The 21,351-nt window shown below is 47.4% G+C and overlaps 2 protein-coding genes and 1 long non-coding RNA gene across 4 annotated transcripts in view; 2 read left to right on the top strand and 1 right to left on the bottom strand.

Annotated features, from left to right (window-relative positions):
• LOC144149166 (uncharacterized) overlaps positions 1-3,610 on the top strand; it is a 153,364-nt gene extending 149,754 nt beyond the window's left edge. For both annotated transcript variants that reach the window (XR_013318213.1, XR_013318214.1), the window contains exon 3: positions 1,162-3,610. This is a non-coding gene — a long non-coding RNA (uncharacterized LOC144149166). The remainder of the gene's footprint in view (positions 1-1,161) is intronic.
• Positions 3,611-5,927: 2,317 nt separating this feature from the next.
• On the bottom strand, positions 5,928-9,813 carry LOC144148727 (uncharacterized). The gene is made up of 10 exons (XM_077680249.1): positions 9,621-9,813; positions 8,482-8,615; positions 8,294-8,413; positions 8,014-8,215; positions 7,513-7,569; positions 7,373-7,450; positions 6,687-6,866; positions 6,549-6,601; positions 6,238-6,460; positions 5,928-6,157 (listed from the first exon to the last, which is right to left on the bottom strand). Exons 1-10 carry the CDS (start codon positions 9,811-9,813, stop codon positions 6,036-6,038), a joined length of 1,362 nt encoding a protein of 453 aa, XP_077536375.1. The 3' UTR covers positions 5,928-6,035.
• A 1,910-nt stretch (positions 9,814-11,723) lies between these two features.
• Positions 11,724-13,389, top strand: LOC144148728 (uncharacterized). Its single transcript, XM_077680250.1, has 2 exons — positions 11,724-11,834; positions 11,895-13,389. The coding sequence occupies exons 1-2, from the start codon at positions 11,762-11,764 to the stop codon at positions 13,133-13,135; spliced, it is 1,314 nt and encodes a 437-aa protein (XP_077536376.1). The 5' UTR covers positions 11,724-11,761; the 3' UTR covers positions 13,136-13,389.
• Positions 13,390-21,351: the final 7,962 nt, after the last annotated feature.

The raw sequence follows: 21,351 nt of genomic DNA on the forward strand, positions 1-21,351 counted from the left end.
TATCAATCGTACTAGTGGACCCACCCCTTGACCAAGTGGCTTGCAATTCATTACCATGCTTAGAGACCCACACATCGTGGAGTTGAAACTGCGCAATGAAATCGCGCAATTCTCCCGCCCCACGATACGATGTAACTTTCCAGGGCCCTCGAACTTTGCGCATGCGATCACCGACACAATTGAAATCCCCAACCAGAAAAGAAAGGTAAGGAGTTCAGCAAAAACATGTCTCACAGATTCAAGAAGTCACACAAATGGTTGCGCTGCGCGAGTGCGTGCAGGATAACTGCGCACACGCGGCGTGAAAACAAGTAGAAATCAACAGCAATAACATGGCCATCAAAACCAAAAGTTACATGCGCTCTCTCCCAAAGGGAGCCGCGCAAGAATGCAACTCCGACACTGGAAGAAGTCGAATCGGAAAGCGAAAAAAAAGTCTGTACTGAAAACGTTCTGCATTTCAGCCTAATATAGCACTAGTCTCTTCATTGGTCTTTGCAAAAGTCGCCTTTTGGAGATATCTTTTACTTATGCCCAGTGTAGCTTGCTCGTTTGCATTTTTATTTCCTCATGACCTTTGAGAGGGTGCCAGATACTTCCAACATAGAATGGGCCTTTCCATGGCACTCTTTCGAGCTCATGAGTCACACCTCATTTCCAGCTTGCAGAAACAAAATGATCCTTGTGGTCGCAGTACTTTAAAAACCGAGACTGCAATTGTTCAGTACAAGCAGCATTCTTTCGTGCATACGCAATGGGTAAAGCAAGTGTGAGTAATCTATTGTGTAAAAAACTGGGTCAGAAAGGAATAAGACCAGTCTTTTTTTTAGTTCCATTCATTTAATGGTTCCGAATACTTCTCACCTGAAAGGTATATGCTTTGGGTTTTACAATACCTGACATTTCTTGCCTGTACAGTACCAAGGACAGGGTGGTTGTGGCATGAATGCCTTGACGTAGTGATATCTGATCATATCCAATATGAACAGCTAGACTCATTCCGGATGTGTGGCTGGTGTTTTAGCATATTTTATATGGGAAAACATGGGTTTTATATGGGAAAAGTGCCAAAAATAGTTTTTTACTGTCTGTGGTGGGACGGAACAAACTAAAACCTGTCAGTAAAAAAAAAATAACTACACGTCATCTTTCCTCACGCAGATTCTGGCCGGACCAGCGGGATCACAACTGGTTTTAATGCGAGGAGGGCGTGTTTATGCACAGCAGCTCGTCATGGCAGCTCATCAAGAGTCGCCTCACTCCCTCCGGGCTATCGTCTGGTAGTTCTGTACATGTGGACGGGCCACTAAGCTGGATCATCCAGTGACGTTTTATAATGTCATATCTGTCCATCGCTGCTGGCCCCCTTTTCTGTCATGCCATTCCCGCCTTAGCATCACGTGGATGAAATTATTCAAACAAATAATCCGTTCAGATTCTACTTGAATCATCTTCTCAGAATTTGTGGTCCCCAGTGCTTTGTAGTCAATGCTCCCCATTCAGTAACAAATGCTTTTTTTCTAAAAAATAAACACCTGTTCAGCATGTTCTCAAAATTAGTAATAAAAGTGTGCAAAAATAGACACTTTCCCGAAAAACATAAAAGGGATGCACTGATCTCAGTGTGCACATGAAGAAAAACGGGTGATATCTGCAAGTTGACAAAGATGAACGAGCCATCTTTGTTCTTGGCACTCTAAAAGCGAATCGTGCACTCACCGACCGCAGCCTTCACTCGCACAGGGTCCAACCCTGGCTTTGTGGGACCGTAGCCCTGGGCTTTGCCCTTCCCTCCAAAGAGTGTCTTTCCCTTCAGCTCCTCCGGAGTGAATACATGCCGCAAAAGAGCCCTGGCGAATTGGCCGTGGCCACTCGCACATGCATGCACCAGCTGCTGCAAGTATGTCTTTTCAACCAGCACACCGCCCCCAATGTCAACCTGCGAGCAGAAAAGAAAACCGAAACAGTTGAACCAATATGAACTTCAGGATCGAGACAATGAAGAGTTTGAGTACCCATGAACAATTTCTCAGAATGTTACGGTAATTCATTTGCAGATTCTGGCATATCAGCTAGAAATTCTTTTCGAATAGATTTAATTTAGAATGTATATTTTTAGTTTTTATGAGTGAACATGCATACCTCAACATGTTTTCGGCTTGTTTAAAAAAGCGTTTCAAGAATTCATTAAAGCGACCCTGCAACACTTACCATCGACTACTAGGAATGTATTTTCGGGTAAAGTCTTTTGTCCCAGCAATCTGCTCCTGCAAAAAAGTATGAAAATCCGTTCACTATCAACAAAACTACGTGCAATGAGAAATCGCGCATAATCGTTCCATCTCAACTCGACAGCGGGCCATGCGGTGAAAAGTCGGTGCTGGGTGAAAGCTGCGCGCTCTCTTCCAGAGAGGGGGGGCGGCTCGCAGCGTCCTCCTCAGTGGCCTTCATTATATCACAGGCCGGAAAGTTTTCTCCATTTCTCCGCAACATAGAGGGGCCTATTTCCAGTCTGGTGCCACAAAAAAGCAGGCATACGTACGTGCTCGCAAGCGCGCGCTTAGGCTGTTAGGGCGTTTTTAAAGCAATAAACGTTTGTTGGCGAGTGGTCCCGTTGAAAATAAAGTATTGAGCTCATCACTCAAACTCAGGGCGCACTCAAAACACAGAACAAACGGGAAAACTGTGGCCACAGGTTCAGGCATATAAGAGGTGCGTACACAGCTCTGACGACGGCAGAAGTGGCAGAAATTAGCCGTGAACTTTACCAGTGACAGCCGATTGGACAGCCATGGCCTCAATGACATTGCTTAGGCCATGCCAGGGGTGCATAATCAGGAGAACTGAAGAGAGTGCAGTTGATTGTTCCGCGTCTTTCATAGCGATTTGCGCGCTCGCCGCTTCACGTGCACGTGTAATATTTGGCTCAGGTATTCCTGCCACTGTAATCTAAACGTCCCGCAGGTTTACTTGCACTGCACAAAGAGTGTTCTACGCTCACTTTAACGTCTTTGTCAAGTGCCCACTAATACTCAATGCGTGTATTGCTTTGTGGTAGAAGGGCCAAAAAAAACCATTTCGCTACTGTTAGGTCAGTCTGGATGTCTCATCAAATAACTTTGTGTCTGGCGCTCTTTGCCCATGTCGGCCTTGCGCTAATAAAATCAAACCATCATCATCAGGTCAGTCTGAATGAAAGGTTATGTGGCTAAAATAAGTTTTTAGCTGAGGTAAAATTTCTGCAGCTCTTGTCATATCACGTGTAATCATACTGACCCTATGCACCAGCCATCTCCATTGTCTTTTGTTTTGCGTCACTTTTAGTTCTACTCACACGTTTTGGTGTTTACAGTCTCATCAACCATTAAATAACTTCTTCTTTGGCGCTCTTTGCCCTTAGTCCCCCGCACGGGGCACCTTGAGTATTCATGGTGACGGTGTTGGCGACACCGCGGACCCCGGGCCCCCAACATAAACTCTAACCTACCGTGGTGATGTGTTTAAAGGTGAAGGGTAGAAGCCTCAAACGGTGGCCTTTGGAGCCCAGGTCAAGCTCCGGTGGATGGGCTCCCTGTCTGTTTACCAGGCAGGGAGCTCCGGGACCTCTCAGGCTATCAGGGTAAGGTTTGAGAAGAAAGTACCCCCGTCCCCTGCTTTTTTCTATGCTGTATGGAAAATTCAAAACCCCCCTCCAAACGTGATCGGTCCCTGAAAGGGGCCGCACCGAAGTATCTTTCCCTCCACTTCCAAGCATGAGCTTCCCAAAGCCAGACAAATACTCTCGTTTCCTTGTTATCGAATCCCTTAACACAGCCCGCCATCTTGCTTCACAATCAGTATTTTTGATTACAGAATACCTTGATGGAATCATTGGGAAAACCTATAACGCCAAAAAACAACGCACAGGTGAAGTCCTTGTTGAAGTAAAAAACCAGCAGCAGGCAACCACACTTCTTGGTGAGACGAAAATGGTCGATCTGGACATCAGGGTCACACCCCACCGCAGCCTGAATAGCTCGCAGGGTGTGATCTCTGAGGCAGATCTTCTTAACGAGACAGATGCCAACATTCTTGAAGGTCTAAAGGATCAGGGTGTCACAGCCGTGCGCCGCATCACGATGCGTAGAGATGATAAGGTAATCCCCACGAAACATATCATCTTGACCTTCAACTGCTCCTCACTTCCTGACCATATCAACGCAGGGTTCATCCGATGCTCCATTCGTCCTTACATTCCGAACCCGCGCCGCTGCTTTAAGTGCCAGCAGTTCGTACACGGAACCAACTCCTGCCGTGGTCGTCTGACCTGCGCAAAATGCGCTCAGCATGATTATCCATCTGATAATTGTCCATCATCAACCCTCACCTGCGCCAACTGCCAGGGACCCCATGCCGCCTACTCTCGAACGTGCGAGAAGTTTAAGCAGGACAAGGCGATCATTAATGTGAAGGTAACTGAGAACATCACCTTCCCAGGGGCGCGAAAGAGGTTCGCCTCTTTCCCCCTGGGGAGGTTCGCCGACGCGGCTCGCCGGGGGGCGGAGCGGCGTCTGGTGTCCACAGGGACGCAGTTCAGCGAGTCTGACCTGGTCCCTCCCCCGCGCCCCCCGGGTTGCCTCTGGCAGCTCAATCCGTTGCCACGCTGCTTGCTGAGGCAGCAGCGGTTGTGGTGACAACCTCTTCTGTCGGGACCGGTGCCGCTCCTGCCTCTGCCTCCCCGTCCTCCAGTGCGTTGGAGGGTGCCGACCGGATGGACACCGGGGGCCCCGCATCGGCTCCCACCGCCACCGCCCCTCCCGTGCCACCTCTGGTGCCCCAGACGCCCTCGGCGGTGGCGGCTCAAACGAAGGGCTCCCGAAAGGGGGCCAAGTTCGAGGGGCCTGGTCCGCCGGGCACCCTTCTGGCATCCGACGAGGAGATGGACGTCGCGCCGTTCCTGCCTGCAACGCAGCGCAAGGAGCAGCCTCCGATGTCCAAGCCGACAGAAAGGCCTAGAAATCCTAGAATAACTGCCCCGAAAGACGACACATAAACAAACACACACACACTCCAGTTATTCTTAAATTTAAATAATGGGAACAGAAAACATGATCCAATGGAACTGCAGAGGCCTCCTTAAAAATCTTGATGATGTGTATGAGATTCTGCATGCCAGTCAGCCAAGTATCATGTGTCTCCAGGAAACCCACCTCATTTCTAAACAAACAAATTTCTTAAATAGGTACATGCTATTCAGAAAGGACAGGGTTGGCTGCACACACTCTTCAGGAGGTGTGGCAATTGTCGCCCGGAAATCCTTAGCCTGCCACCCTGTCACTCTGAACACTGTCCTTGAGGCTGTAGCGATCCGTACGATAATATTTAATAGGTTGATAACGGTATGCTCCATTTACATTCCTCCAGATCATGTACTTTCGAGCTCTGACTTCGGGGCACTGGTCGACCAGCTGCCCGAACCATACATACTAACAGGCGACCTTAATGCGCACAACTCTCTTTGGGGCTCCTCTAGAATGGATGCCCGAGGCCGCCTGATTGAGAAATTCCTCACATCTTCAGGAGCATGCCTTTTCAACAAAAAACAGCCGACATACCATAACTTAGGACACAATACATACTCGCATCTTGACTTGGCTATTGGCTCTGCAATTCTCTTTCCATGTCTTGAGTGGGGCGTGGGCACGGACCCATATCCCAGACGAAAATTTGAAGTGGGACCACTTTAAAGTGGGATATCGAACAGGGACCACTTGGCAAGTGGGACCACTTGGCAAGTGGTCCCACTTGGCAAGTGGTCCCTGTTCGATATCCCACTTCAAAGCGGTCCCACTTTAAAGTGGTCCCACTTGGCAAGTGGTCCCACATGGCAAGTGGTCCCTGTTCGATATCCCACTTCAAAGCAGGTACACAAAAAACATTCTTGCTCACAGGTTTACGGGTTGCACAGTTTATTTACAGTTGCATCATGTAGTTCGCGCACAAGTTGAGTGAAGTCGAGTACAAGTTGAGTGAACCTCACGGCTTCTGTGCTGAGGTTAGAGCTTCTTCTTGAAGCTTTTGCGCAGGTCTTGTATCTTTTGCGAAAGGATGGTGCCGATGTTGTGTACCGTATCCTTCACAGGCAAGCCTGTCTGTGCACCCCAGTGCGTCACTGTTTCTTTAAAAAAATAAAAAGCATCATCAGGCCCCCATTTGCATGTAAACACGCACAAGCCCACACAAAAAAGTGCTACTTACCAATGATTGCAGCCACCTTTTCCGGGCTCAGCTGCTTGCGAGCCACAGCCCCGTCTTTCTTCAAATCTTTCGGGGCCAACTTTCCACCATACGTGCGCTCCGTGAGGCCCTCCCTACCCCAAATCGCCTGGGCCATGTCTTTGGCCACCAGGGCTGGCTTCTTGTTAGCGAAAACCTTTTCCGCCTGCCGAATGCCTATAATAAGGCCCGCCTTCACATGGTACTGTGGGAGAAACAGTATGAAAGCAAAACATGATTACCATTGAATAAATTGTGATTCCAAAATCAATATGAAACTATTGCAAGCTTACCCTGCCACCTCCGATGTCACTAAAAGGGGCATGCCCAGCCACCTGAGGATCCACTGAAAAAATGGTTTGGTCGTAAGAATCCTTAGTAAAATTTTCAGAAGTTTAGGGTGTAGGCACGCCTCACTAGCCAAAATTTACCTGTAGCCCGTGGCTCGTCCACGGGCGCTGCTGTGGCAGCACCGCTTCTGGCCAGGGCATTGTGGACGGCTGTGGGTGCAGCAGGTGCAGGCGTGCTCTGCACCTCTCGTGGACAGGCATGACTGGTGCCGGCTTCAGCTGCTGTAAGTGCAGGCAGGCGCACCTCTTGTGCACTGGGCCCTGAAACACAAGTGCTAGCACTTGAACTGAGCATTTGAATAAAACACTGGACGAGAGCACAACAGTAATGAACTTGCAACTTCAAACTTCCTCAGGAATACCCGGATATTAATCAAAAATAGCTTAAAGACAATCCCAATTCACGTAAAGTATGGACAAGCAGTGTTTTCTACAGTCAACTTTCTTATTTACCATAGGGGAACTACTAAAACTCAGTTCATTAAAGCGAAACACACATCTCTAGCTCTCCATGGGAGCGTTAAATTTTGTCAAAAGCAAAAAAAACCTGAGTCACTTCATATTAAATCAACTGAACGGTACACAGCCGCAGTTTAATGGACCTTATTTACGCTCATCTTAAATAAATCTTGCAACCTAAATTATAACTGTCACCAAGCAAGCTGCAATTTATAACGTGAAAGTACTGCACCAGGGCGATCCTTAAGTTTGTATTTGAATATCACACACTTGTGCCAGTCTCACTACAACTGTTAAAGCAAACGTACCACTGCTGGCACAAAGTGCTGCTGCTGGTCTAACTGAAGGCTCCTCCTCCTCCTCCCAGTGATTCTCAGGAAAGGGGCCTACAAGTAATATCAGAAAAATGGTTAGGGGAACACAAAAGGGCCAAATTGACAGGCCTCACCAGGATGATTATGACCAGGTGGATGGTTCTCCTTTTGGGCTTCCAGCGCCTGGACAACTAAAAAAATGAAAAAGGTCCTTGAACATCCGTGCAAACATAAAATAAAAGCTATTACGAAAAGCTTATTTCTTCGCAATTCCTGTTTGTCAAGCAAGCATGCATATATTTTGCAGTTTGTACCAGTTTGAGGTACAATAAATTTTCAATATGATTTCATTTATATATATATATATATATAACAAGACAGGGATAAATGGATTCATTCGCAGTGCAAAGCAGCTCGAAAATAGATTTGTAATGCTTTAAAATTTTTAATAAACATGCATTCCCTTCCCCTCAGTTATGCAAATTTGTTTTTTTTTTAATCTTAAATAGTCACAATTCCTCATAAACAAGACTGGTTCTCACTAGATTTATGGTCACAAGTATAGTGAAGGACCGACAAAACTTATGCCAAGTAAGATTAGGCACTATGTTCATATTGCAGAAAATAATATATACTTGTGTCCAGCTTTGCAGAGACAGAGCTCTGCATGCGGCGAATGATGTCTTGCAGCCCGTGATTTTCCTTCACAACTTCATCGAAGCGCCGCCGCCAATGCTTCGCCTCAAGCCGAGCTTGCTTGAGCTCTGAGGCAGACGTCAGCTCATCGCTGCTGCTGTCAGATTCGCTGGCAGACACGTGCCGTCTTTTCCTTGAAATCTGAGCAACAAACGCACGTGTCATGAGAAATTAAACCCACACATGCTCACATGGAAGCTCCACAAATTGGATAAGTACCTGGGAAGATGAAATGTCATTGTTTTTTCTTTTAGCCTGGGCCTGGTGTTTCTCGAGAATGCCTTTATAGGCCTCGTTTTTTGCAGCTAACTGAGCTGCGGCCAGTCGGCTTTTGCTTCCCTGAAATTAAAGTTGGAATAAAGAGAGGTTATTAAGCTGAGAATGGATGGAGAGAAAATTATATCTACCTGCTTCGACGGCTGTTTGGCACGCCCTTCGTCTGTCAGCCCATCATCCTCTTCCACTTCAATATCTGAAGGGTGAATGAGAGGCTTGGCCACCCTCCTTGATGCCCGTTTCAAACGGAGACCTTCTCTGGAAGCTGCGTTGTAACAAAATGGCTCAAATCAACATTTAGGAAAATCGAACACTTGCTGAAATCAAAATATGAGTGTAAATGACAAAAGTTCCATTTTCAAAAAAGGATATATATACGAGCAGTACTGACATCGTATGAGATTTTCTATTTCCAAGACGTACGAAAAGATTAACATATTAAAAAGAAAACATCATCGAACCTGAGCAAATCACTGGAATTTTTGAGGCACCCATAAAGTTTAGAGTGGGTTGTCGCAGAGGCGTAAAGGCCATTAGTGATATCTATTTGCATGCAATGAGCACGTGTGTGAATTGTTTGTTACCTAGCTTAAGTACTCCCGGGGAGATGAAGTCAGCTGTTTCCGCATTTATTTCCCTAATTAATTTATTTCATTGCCTGCTCTAGCGCAGAATATTACCTGGCAGGTAATATTACCCCCCCCCTTCCCCCACCCTGGACTCCGTTAGCAATTAACCTTGCAGTGCACCACACAGCTATCGTACTCTGCTTCCTGCGCGATCAAGACGGCCGTCGTGGCCAACGAAATCAGGCGTACTCGCTCGACCCCCTCCCCCGCGGTTCCAAGTTTCATCCTGGCACCGTTTCCCGCACTTGCATGTTATTTCATCCCCTCTCCGCTTTGTAATTTCTCATCTCTTTAGCTTTTACTCCGAGTCTTCCTCAGTCTTCGCCAAATGCCTACTTTTCTTCCAGGACAACTCGGGCAGCACTCGGTCAACGTACCGTACGCTGTCGGTGCGGGTTGGCGAGTGAGTACGGCAATTTAACGAAGCCTGATTTCGTTGCCGAGCTTCCCGAGTACGGCACGCATACGCCGACGCCCGTCTTCGGGTCGCGAGACGGGCGGTACCGAATATGATAATACGGACATTGAGCTGCGCTTAAGCTCGATCTATTTGTTCACGTTTTGCTACAGCGCAACACGAAACGTACACTTGAAAGCGACAAAACAAATAGAACAGATCACAGAGATAAATTTGCAATTACCTGCCAGCAGCAGCACCTGCGCCGGGTATTGCCCCGTGTTTTCTGGCACTTCGTCGTCTTTCCAGAAAGCAGAATAAACTTTTCCTCCATCAAAATCGTTCTCGTCGGCAGGATGGAAGTCCTTGATATCGTCGACCGGAACTTCATACGGCTCTTTTGCGTATTCGTTCAGAAAACGAACGAGCGCAAACATCTTTGTCGTCGTGAAGCACGTTTTCGGATGAGACACCACGAACCACGCTCCGCGCTATGGCTATGGCTGCAGCGCCAACTTGGATTGGATTCAACATGCTTGTTTGAATTAAAAATTACCAAAAAACAGTGGTACTAAATAAATTATTTTAATTTGCCGTAATTTCAGTCGAGCTCTGAAACGTTAAAAAGTTACATTTATAAAGTTTAGGGAGGATTGTGTATTATCAAAATTTATTATCATCATTAACGTTCGCGATGTCAGCATTGTCATAATGGCGCGTGCAGGTGTACTATTGTGTGGTCGCAGTTGACAACAGGGATATTGGTACACTTCAGTCTGCTTCAGTGTTCAATTGCTGTAAGTTGGAAATGAAAAGATTGTTTTTGTTTTTACTTCTGTCGTGGTAGCTACCGTTGTGTCTTTGCGAGTGAAAGAAGCCATTGGTTACAAGCGCGGCGCACAATGAACACAGACAGACACAAAACGCGTAAGCGGTATCTGGAACCCGACGCTTGTGATGAGCCCCTGCCAAGGTCAACGTTATTTGAACTAAAGAAGACAGTAGCGGCTCGTGCAAGCATAACCCATCAAGCTTCAAATGCCACCGCCAGCCCGGCGGCTACAAGTCGCGGTGCGCCAGCGCCCGAAGATGGGAGCGACGAAGGTGCCGGACCGGCCGGCCATTCAGATACAGCACCTCACTGCAATTTGCCTTCCTTACTAGAGGATGATGAATGGCCTGGCGATGATCTCAATGCCGAAAATGATTCTGAGACCGCCGTGGGTGATCACAATGGGCAGCAATCCTCGACGGCCACTGACGCATTCAACTGCTCTCCCTTTCAGTTAGAATTTGTGAAGCCTGTTGGAAATGGAACCTCCTTGTCGGTGGGAGACGTGCTTGTTCTTGCAATGGACCTCGCTATAAAGCATGGCTTGACCTGGGAAGCTATTGAAGACCTTTTAAAGTTCAGCAACGTGCTTTTGGGAAAACATGTGCTACCGGAGAGCAAATATCTGTTCAGAAAGTTTTGTGGTGCTTCACCAGATGAGATGGAGTTCTATTTCTATTGCCCAGTCTGTGAAAGGCTGCTCGCAAAGAGTGGAGGAAGCTTGTCTGAGCGTAACAAAGTGTCAGGCACATGTTGTGGCCAGCAGCACAACGGCCGCCGGTTGATGGCAAATGGGAATTTTTTTGTTAGTCTCCCTCTGAAAAAGCAGCTGGCCAATCTCCTTGAAGACAGTACTGTGAGTGAGCAGCTCTTCAGGTCACTGAACGCTTCACAGCCACCCAGCAACACTGGCGTATCTGACATCATGGGTGGTGCATTTTACAAGCACCAACGTGAAAAGCTGAACTGCGAGAAACAGGACTTCACAGTAACTGTGAATACAGACGGAAGCCCTATGTTCAAGTCGTCTAGCTACTCGATCTGGCCTGTACATTTGACGCTGAACGAGTTGCCACCGCACTTGCGCTGGAGCAACATCGTTTGTGCCCTACTTTGGTATGGCAGCAAGCACCCAAATATGACCCTACTGCTTCAGGCCTTTGCTGACAAAATGAAGGAGCTGTCAACAGAAGGAATATCGTGGTCTGCCAGTGGAAAACTGCTGCATTCAAAGGTACGTCGGCACTGAACTATTACTTACAAGACTTCATTTATAGTAAGGGATTGCAGGAAAAGAATTGCATTTGTTACTTCGAATTCGACTGTTAAAACTTTATGAAGGCATGCATGTGTTTAGAGTTCATCGTGATTGTAATGCGCATGAGGAAAGAAATCAAACCGAGCTGTTTGCAATTTTGTGGTAACAGTTTTTGTAACTGCTGCCAAAAAATGTTTACCATGACCTTTAATACATTTTTTCAAGTTGATATGCTATATTCTTTTTGTAGGTCTACTGCATAACCAGTGTGGCAGATGCTCCAGCGAGAGCCTCCATGCAAAATGTCATGCAATATAATGGATATTATGGCTGTTCGTGGTGTCTGCATCCCGGAAAATACGTTGCAGGTACAGTCAGCACTCTTAAAATCATTGCAATGGATTGCTAAACAACGCACTTTTGTGCAGGTTGTGTCAAGTATCCAGTGGGAGAAGTGTTCGACGACAGAACAGAGGATGGCATGCTGGATGACATGAGGACTGCAGCAACTCTAAATCGCACTATCAGTGGTGTAAAAGGACCATCACCCCTGATTAAAGTTGCTGGCTTCGACATAATGTGGAGTTTCCGACCAGATTACATGCATAGTGTGCTTCTGGGTGTGTCTCGTCAGCTCACCGACATGTGGTTTTCGGATACTGGGACTGACTATTATATCGGGACCGCACTAGCAGAAGTGGACAGTCGCCTCCTCGGACAAAGGCCACATGCAAGCTTCAACCGAACTCCAAGATCGCTGAAGCTTCGTAAATTCTGGAAGGCATCGGTGTGGGAGTCATGGCTGCTCTATTACTGCCTTCCGTGCTTGGAAGGCATCTTGCCCGTACAGTTTTTCAGTCACTTTGCACTTTTGGTGTCAGCTGTATACCGCCTGCTGAAAAGCCACGTTTCTATGGAGGACATCGACAAAAGCACAAAGGACATCACAGAATTTGTCATAATGATGCAATATCATTATGGGGAGCCAGAAATGACATCAAATGTGCACACATTGCTGCACATGCCAAAGAGTGTGCTCTTGCATGGGCCACTGTGGGCAATTTCGTGCTATGAGTTTGAGAACAACATGGGGAACTTGCTAAAGCTAGTTTCTTCATCAAATGGGGTCCCCTTTCAAATTCTTTCACGCATCCTCATGATGAACAACTTTCAGAAGTTGCTGGGTAGAGCTTCAGAAGAAGTGAAAGAGTTGTGCCTCAACAGGGAGCCCCGGCACGTGGGAACCAAACTTCTTGGAAATCCTCAGCCACCTTCTCAGGACCTCGTGAACTATGTTGAGGAAAATGTTGCAGGTGTGGAGCTAGTTCAAGAGTATGATCGGTTGTGTGTGGAAGGGTGTGTTGTGCACAGTGAACAATACAAGCCTGGTTTAAAGCGCGACTCGACTGCAGTGAAGGTGGGAGACAGTTATGCAAAAGTTGAGCATATTGTCAATGTTCGAAAGGTTGACGGGAGTTCAGAGGTGTTCATAGTGTCACATGTGTATGCAGTTGAAAATCTCGGAGATGTCTGCCACATCAAGAGAGCACACAAATCCGTGTTGAAGCGCCTACATAGTGTGTCACGATCTGTTCGCCCATGTATATATCTGAACCTAAATGGCTCACTGATATTTGCGGAGCTGTGCAATCGGTATGGATCATTTTGAAAGACAGTGTACTATCTCAGCGTACTCCCATTTATTCTGTATACCACATAAACCAAAGTATAGGTCAATATTTTCTTCCCAGAAATGCACGCAAAGTGGCCCCCAGTCTTACATAGCAGCCACTTATCTTACTTATACAGGTGTGATTTATGTCTACTGTGCTTGCATTGCCGCCAGTTTTGGTACTACCTGTCTCCACAGTTAGCTGTTGAATATATTGAGTGGTTCGGCACTATAAAATAACAAATATGGTTACAGTGCTGAAACCTGCCTGTTTACTGTACCTGTAACCCAGAACACAATTCACTTGTTTTCAAATGTTGTTCCTCTGGCGAAATTTATAAATTGAAAGTGCTGTATGGGAGTGTATTCAGCTTAAAAGTAAGTATTGTTCACTCAGTGGGTGTATTGTAGGTGACAGTTTACAGCAGTGGTTCTCAAATGGGGGTCCGCGGACTCCAGGGGGTCCGCGAGAACATTTGAGGGGTCCGCCAAGCCTCGCTCAAAGCTACACCCCTCCCCCTCCCGCCATATTTTTCTCGATTTTGCTAACTAGCACTTTCTTGCAATGTAAAAAGGTGGCTTCGCCACATTACGTGTACGCTTAGTTTCTCCGCGTAGCACATATTTTAACATCTGCTTTTTGCACAGCACGCCAGCTATGAGAAGAAAAGAAACAGACACAGATAAGGTAGACTTATAGATTCAAGAGCAAATTGTTCAGCATTATGACGCGCATCGTCATTAACGTCAAGCAGAAAAGGCGGGAATCGGATAAGTGTGTGGGCGACGTAAGCTGCAAGTACAAATTGTTTGACGTTTACGACACCAATCAACATATGCTCCATCGTGGGGTCCCCCGTCACTGTCGCAAGCCCCAGAGGGGTCCCCGGGGCAGTAATGGTTGAGAACCACTGGTTTACAGCATAACTGTGATAAGGAACTGAAAGTTCTGTACAGGTAGTGCATGCTATCACTGGCCAGTGTGCATGCATGTGGTGCACTAAACATTTTTAGAAGTGATTACCCTATTATGAAAGACAATTGGAAATCATTAATAAATGACAAGTTTGGATAGGACTTCATCTCTAAATAATTAAAGTCACATAAAGGCGATTTAGATGGCATTAGGGCGAAGAAGGTTTAGACATGGCGTCACTTGGGCCTTAGAGAAATGTTGCTTTTTTGTGACCCGAGTGTTAGACGTAGGTGTTTAACCACTATTTCAGAGCAAGTGGGATAAATGCACGTCCCACTTTGAACCAAGTGGCGCCTCTTCTGGATCCCACTTGCCTGCAAGCGGTCCCACTTGCAGAGTGGTCTCTCTTGCAAAGTGGTCCCACTTGCCTGCAAGTGGTCCCACTTGCATGTAAGTGGTCCCACTTGCAAAGTGGTCCCACTTACAAAGTGGTCCCACTTGCCTTCAAGTGGTTCCACTTCCAAAGTTGTCCCACTTGCAAAGTGGTCCCACTTGCAGGCAAGTGGGACCACTTGACTTTCCACTTTGAACCAAGTGGTGCCTGTTCAGAAACCACTTGCAGCCAAGTGGGACCACTTGAAATGAAGTGGGACCACTTTGAGTACCACTTCAAATTTTCGTCTGGGATGGTAGTGACCACTTCCCTAACGTATATAGGTAAAGGCCCATGCAGTCCATCTTCCCAGAACAGGTTTAATGAATCAAAAGCAAACTGGAGTACATTCACAGAAACATCTTAACTACACCACACAACCATAAAACACCTACACGTTGCGGAAGCAGCCCAACTCATCACGGCGCACATACTCGACGCTGCCAAAAAGTCCATTCCCCAGGCCTCCAGTTCGTCACGCAACGCAAGGAGGCCCTGGTGGAACGAGGACTGTAGGCGGGAGCGAGAGGCCCAGAACAAGGCGTGGGGTGTCCTTTGCCGGTACCCCGCGCCAGATAATCTTATTTCCTTTAAATGGGCAAAGGCTCTTGGGAAGCGTGTGCGTCGTGAGGCGAAACGAGAGAGTTGGCGCCGCTTCCTCACTTCCATCAACTCATACACCGACACTCACAAAGTCTGGACACGAATACGCAAATTAAAAGGACAACTAACACACAGCCTGCCCCTGGTTAGCACAACAGGGGACACACTCGAAGACCAGGCCAACACACTTGCACAACACTTTCAACACGTTTCCAGCTCTGCACACTACACAAACACTTTCCTAAAACATAAAAATACTTGTGAAAAGAAGTCCCTACATGACACTAACAGGTCAAAATCTGGTTACAATTCTGAATTTACACTCTATGAGTTGAGGGTTGCCCTGAGCACATGTAAACCTTCAGCTCCGGGGGCAGATAAGATTACATACACCATGATACAACACCTACACCCAGACACTCTTGAAACACTCCTACACCTATACAATAAAATATGGCTTTCGGGGCAGATTCCACACTCTTGGAGGGAGGCCATAGTAGTGGCGTTCCTGAAGGAAGGGAAGGACCCTTCCTCTCCCGCCAGTTATCTTCCCATCGCCCTGACAAGCTGCCTGTGCAAGCTGCTCGAGAAGATGATAAATCGCAGGCTCGTGTACTTCCTTGAGTACAACGGTCTTCTCGAGAGCTGCTAGGCAGGCTTTAGGGTGGGGCGATCCACCAACGATCATCTTGTTGCGTTGGAATCCTTCATAAAAGATGCATTTGCTCATAAGCAGTTCTGCCTTACGGTATTCTTTGATCTTGAAAAGGCTTACGACACAGCCTGGCGATACGGCATCCTTAGTGACCTGAAGTCCTTTGGTGTGTCAGGTAACATGTTAAATACCATTTCTAGCTACATGTCCACGAGGACATTTCGTGTTAAGGTTGGGTCATCCCTGTCCGGGATACATGTGCAGGAAAATGGTGTGCCGCAAGGTGGAGTTTTAAGCTGCACATTGTTTATAGTTAAGATGAACTCCCTCCGAAAGGAATTGCCACCAACCATTTCCTGTTCCATCTATGTAGACGATGTTCAAATATCTTTTAAATCCTGTAACCTGTCAATTTGCGAACGTCAAGTACAGCTCGGTGTTAAGAAGCTTGCTGGATGGGCGGACCTTAACGGTTTTAAACTGAACCCGGGCAAAAGTACTTGTGTTCTGTTCTCCCGCAAGCGCGGGCTTAGTGCGGACCCTGAGATTGCTCTTGGCCGTGCATCTATTCCTGTTAAAAGGGAGCACAAGTTTTTAGGTGTCATATTTGATAAGAAGCTCACGTTCATACCTCACGTGAAAGCACTGAAACATAAATGCCTAAAAACACTAAACATTCTCAAGGTGCTCTCCCACCAATCCTATGGTGCAGACAAGGAGCTACTTCTCCGGGTCTTTACCGCCTTAGTCGGGTCCCGGTTAGACTACGGCAGCGTCGTGTATGGGTCGGCATCAAAAACCGCACTAAAAATGCTTGACCCAGTACTCCACTTGGGCCTCCGCCTTGCGTCGGGTGCGTTCCGCACTAGCCCGGCAAAGAGTCTATACGTTGAATGTAACAAATGGTGCCTTGAGGACCAACGAACGTACATGGACTTGCTCTACGCTTTCAAAATTTCATCGATGAATAACCATCCTTTTAAACCTGTTTTTAATGATGCATCCTCATCACTAGTGTTTGTAAATCGCCCGTCCGTTCCTTTGCCATTCTCACTTAGAGTGAGACAGGAAGCTTCGGATTTCAACATCTCCTTTTCAGAAATTTACACATCTTCCTTTACGGATGTTTTACCACCCTGGCAGCTTCAACCTGTGTGTTGTGACTTGTCTTTCATAAATATTGATAAAACCAGGGTACCACAAACTGCAATTTTGCAGCAATTCTTCTCCCTGCAGTACAAGTATCAATGTGCAGAGTTTTATAGTGACGCATCAAAAACTGGAACCATAGTGTCTTGCGCTGCTCATGGACCAAACTTTGATGCATGCAGAACCATGAGCACATACACCACAATTTACTCAGCTGAAGCATATGGCATCTTACTAATTGCACAACACATTCTTGAACACAAAATCTCGAAGTCCATCATATATACAGATTCCTTGAGCGTTGTGCGCGCATTGGCATCATACAAGCCATGCAAAAACAGAATTGTCCATATGGTTTTCAACACTATCATGTCTATATATGCCCAAAAACTTGTTCTGGTGTTGTGCTGGGTTCCAGGCCATGCTGGAATTGCTGGCAATGAGGTTGCGGATCAGAAGGCCGCATTTGCTGCACTCAGGAACACCGTAGATATAACCATACTACCACAGAGTGACCTTAAGCCACAAATTCGACAATACCTTCGTAGGAAATGGCAAACACACTGGGACGAACAGACAGACAACAAACTACATGTAATAAAGCCACACTTGGGACGGTACACATCTTACTCACACAACAGACACGCGGAAGTCGCCTTGGGTAGGCTGCGGATAGGGCACACCCATGCGACGCACTCGTATCTGCTGACGGGGTCTTCTAGACCCCAGTGCAGCAGGTGCGGAGAGGCCCTATCCGTAGTGCACATACTAATCACATGCAGTGCACTTCACACAACGCGACACAAACACTTCAGAGAACTCTACAGACAACATATTCCGCTACATCCATTGTTTTTTCTAGGTGACGAAGCCATTGTTTCCGTGAAGCGTGTGTTTGAGTATTTGTCAGAAGTCAAGTTTTTAAACGTCATTTCTTATCACGCATCATGAAATCTAGCCCTATACACCAGCCATGCTCATTGTCGTTTTGTGATTTTACTTTTGTTTTTGATGATTTTACTTAGTGTTTAAGGTATCACCTCTCATATATGACTATTGTTTTGGCGCTCTTTGCCCCAGTTGGCCTTGCGCCATAAAGATCAAACCATCATCATCATCTTGCCGGCGAGCCGGCGGGTGATCGCGTTACTGCCTCTTCGGTCGCGAAAGTTCCAGCCTTGTCTCGGGGCGAATAGAACCGAGTGTAAGAAGAATTAGGCGCTGTACAATAAAATGAAAAATTTATACGGTACTTTTAGACGTCGTACGCTCGAGTTTGAGACAGTGATATTGGTAAAAAATTGGGCGAGTGCACATCAAAGAGATAAGAATTAAAATGCATGCAACAGCATGGTTGTGCTGCAGTCCATTTGCTCTGACTGAAACAGATGACGCACGTTGTGTTGAGAAAAGCACACCTACAGCGGCACTAGTGGCAGTGGCGTGCACTGTGGCCCCTCCAAAAATTGATTTGTTATGGGGAGCAGTGAAACTGAGTTGTAATGACGTTGCCAACTAGATGGCCTTAACAAATAGCACCAAAGTGGTGGCAATCCTATTACCCTGCCACTCGTGGCACTGCACTATGTGAAAGACTAATAGCTGTGGCACAACAAATAGGGAGAGATTTATCACCTCATCAAGCTGGGGTCTCCGGTCATTCGCACCTTAAAAATCCAGCAGCCCAGCATCCTCCACGAGCTTCGCACGTTTCTTTTCGAAGGTGCTTTGTTTGCCTTCAAAGAAATGGTTGGTGGCGAACTGGGTGGTCGTCCGAAAGTACATGCAAATTCGAATTCCACTCACATATACACTTTTCCGTAGCGAACATATGATATACACGAGAACCGGACGACGTTTGGGAATCAAAGCGAGTGGATAACTGTTAAACGATCGCCGCTGTAGGTGGCTTGTGAAGGGAGACACTTTTTGTTCTTTTGCACGTGTTAATTCCAACAAAACAAAATCGAACGTAGGCAATGTAATTCTAAGCAAACATATGAATTACCTCAAAATAATAAAACGCGTGCCACCACTTTCAATAAATAAATGCCTAAACAGCTTCACAGAACGCGAACGCAGCACTGTTGTTTGCGTGACTATCTGAAATATGCAATGACGTCTAGATTTTTCGCACCATTGCCAACGCAACAAAACGAGCAAGTGCTGAAATGTCTGTGGACATTTAATGCCTAACAGCGCAGATCAGGGGGACATGAGACATGTGAATTTCTTCACGTTTGTCAGCACCACTGACGCAGCTGCAAAGCGCGCTTTTGTTTGTGACACACACGTGCTATTTAAGATTTAATTGTAAGAATGTACAATTCAAACACTATGCAATATCGAAAGAACAAATTGCCTGAAAATACGTGCTGACACAGCATGAAGCAATAAGGCATTTACGTACCGCTTTCCACGAGGATGGCTGGTGCGGGCTCCTTGTCTTCGGCGCACTTCAATGTGACTTTTGTCCCACGCAGGTTGTCGCCGTTTTTTTTTCGTAGAGCAGTTGGTGACCGATTTCTGTTTCAATAATACAACGCACCGGATACACATCCCACTTTTCTTCGGTGGTCGATTTCATTAGGACGTGGGTGGGTGGAACGAGCTCATAACTAGTTGTTCGGCTGCAGACCACTAAAGGTTACGCTGCAGGGTTAGGCTAGTAAGGCTTCCTCATCTTACTCGGCTCTTCGCCTTCAAAAAAAGAGCAGATGGACCAGATGGACTCGCTAACTATACTAAACCTAAGACTAGGTAGTGTGATACCCCGCACGGGGCACCTTGAGCAATCTTGGTGACGGTACTGGCGATACTGCGGACCCCGAGCCCCCAAACATAAGCTGGATCCAACCGTGGCGATGTGTTCATAGGTGGAGGGTTAGAAACCACGAATGGTGGCCGTCGGAGCCCAGGTCAAGCTCCGGCGGATGGGCTCCCTGTCTGTTCACCAGGAAGGGAGCTCCGGGACCTCTTTGGCTACCAGGGTAAGATCAAAGAAGAAAGTACCCCCGTCTCCCTGCTTTTATACTATGCTATATGGCATTTTCAAACCCCCCCCCCCAAACGTGATCGGTCCCTGAAAAGGGGCCGCACCGAAGTATCTTTTCCTTCATTGCCATCTTTGACATTTCCTGAACCAGATCATTACTCTCGATTTCTTGTCATGGAGTCCCTCAATCCAACCCACCCTCTTGCATCTCAGTCAGTCTTCTTGATCGCAAAATATCTTGAAGCCATAATAGGAAAATCATATAAGTGCAAAAAACAAAGGTCTTGTGAACTACTAATCGAGGTAAATGACAAGCAGCAGTCCACGAAGCTTCTAGCTCAGACTAGACTGGCTGATCTAGACACCAGGGTCACACCCCATCGGAGCCTCAACAGCTCGCAAGGTGTGATATCCGAGACGGATCTCTTGAACGAAACGGATGCGGATCTCCTTGCCGGCTTGAAGGATCAGGGCGTCACTGCCGTGAGACGCATCACTATCCGCAGAGACGACAAGGAGATTACCAACAAACACATTATCGTGACTTTCGACCGTGCAGTTCTTCCACAATACATAAATGCAGGTTTTATCCGTTGCTCCATCTGTCCCTACATCCCGAACCCGCGGCGCTGTTTTAAGTGCCAGCGGTCCAGGCATGGTACAAACTCTTGTGGCCGAACGACGTGTGCGAAATGCGCGGCGCATGATCATCCAAGTGACAATTGTCCATCCGATACCCTGTCTTTTGTGAACTGCGGCGGGCCGCATGCAGCGTACTCCCGCAAGTGTGAAAAGTTTCAACTGGAGAAAAAGATAGTCAACATCAAGGTAACTGAGAACCTTACCTTCCCAGAGGCGCGAAAGAGGTTCGCCTCTTTCCCTCTGGGGAGATACGCCGACGCAGCTCGCCGGGGGGCGGAGTGGCGTCTCGTTTCCACAGGGACCCAGTTCAGCGAGTCTGACCTGGTCCCTCCCCTGCCCCCCCCCCCCTGGGTTGCCTCTGGCAGCCCAAGCCACCACCACGCCGCTTGCTGAGGCAGCAGCGGTTGTGGTGGCAACCTCTTCCGTTGGGACCGGTGCCGCTCCCGCCTCTGTCTCCCCGTCCTCCAGTGCGTTGGAGGGTACCGAGGTGATGGACACCAGGGGCCCCGCACCGGTTCCCACCGCCACCGCACCGCCCGTGCCACCTCTGGCGCCCCGGACGCCCTCGGCGGTGGCGGCTCAAACGAAGGGCTCCCGAGGAGGGGCCAAGTCCGGGGGGCCCGGTTCGTCGGGCACCCCTCGGACATCCGACGAAGAGATGGATGTCAGGCCGTTCCTGCCTGCAACGCAGCGCAAGGAACGCGTCCCGACGCCAAAGCCTCCCGACAAGCCAAAAAAGGAGAAAGTCACAGCCCCGAAAGACGACACATAAACAAACACACACACTCCAGTAGCTCTCACTAAATAATGGGAAGAGAAA

The sequence above is a fragment of the Haemaphysalis longicornis genome, unplaced genomic scaffold (genome assembly GCF_048455015.1).
Source record: "Haemaphysalis longicornis isolate Haplotype H1 unplaced genomic scaffold, Haemaphysalis longicornis Haplotype H1 scaffold_8, whole genome shotgun sequence".
NCBI lineage: Eukaryota > Metazoa > Arthropoda > Arachnida > Ixodida > Ixodidae > Haemaphysalis > Haemaphysalis longicornis.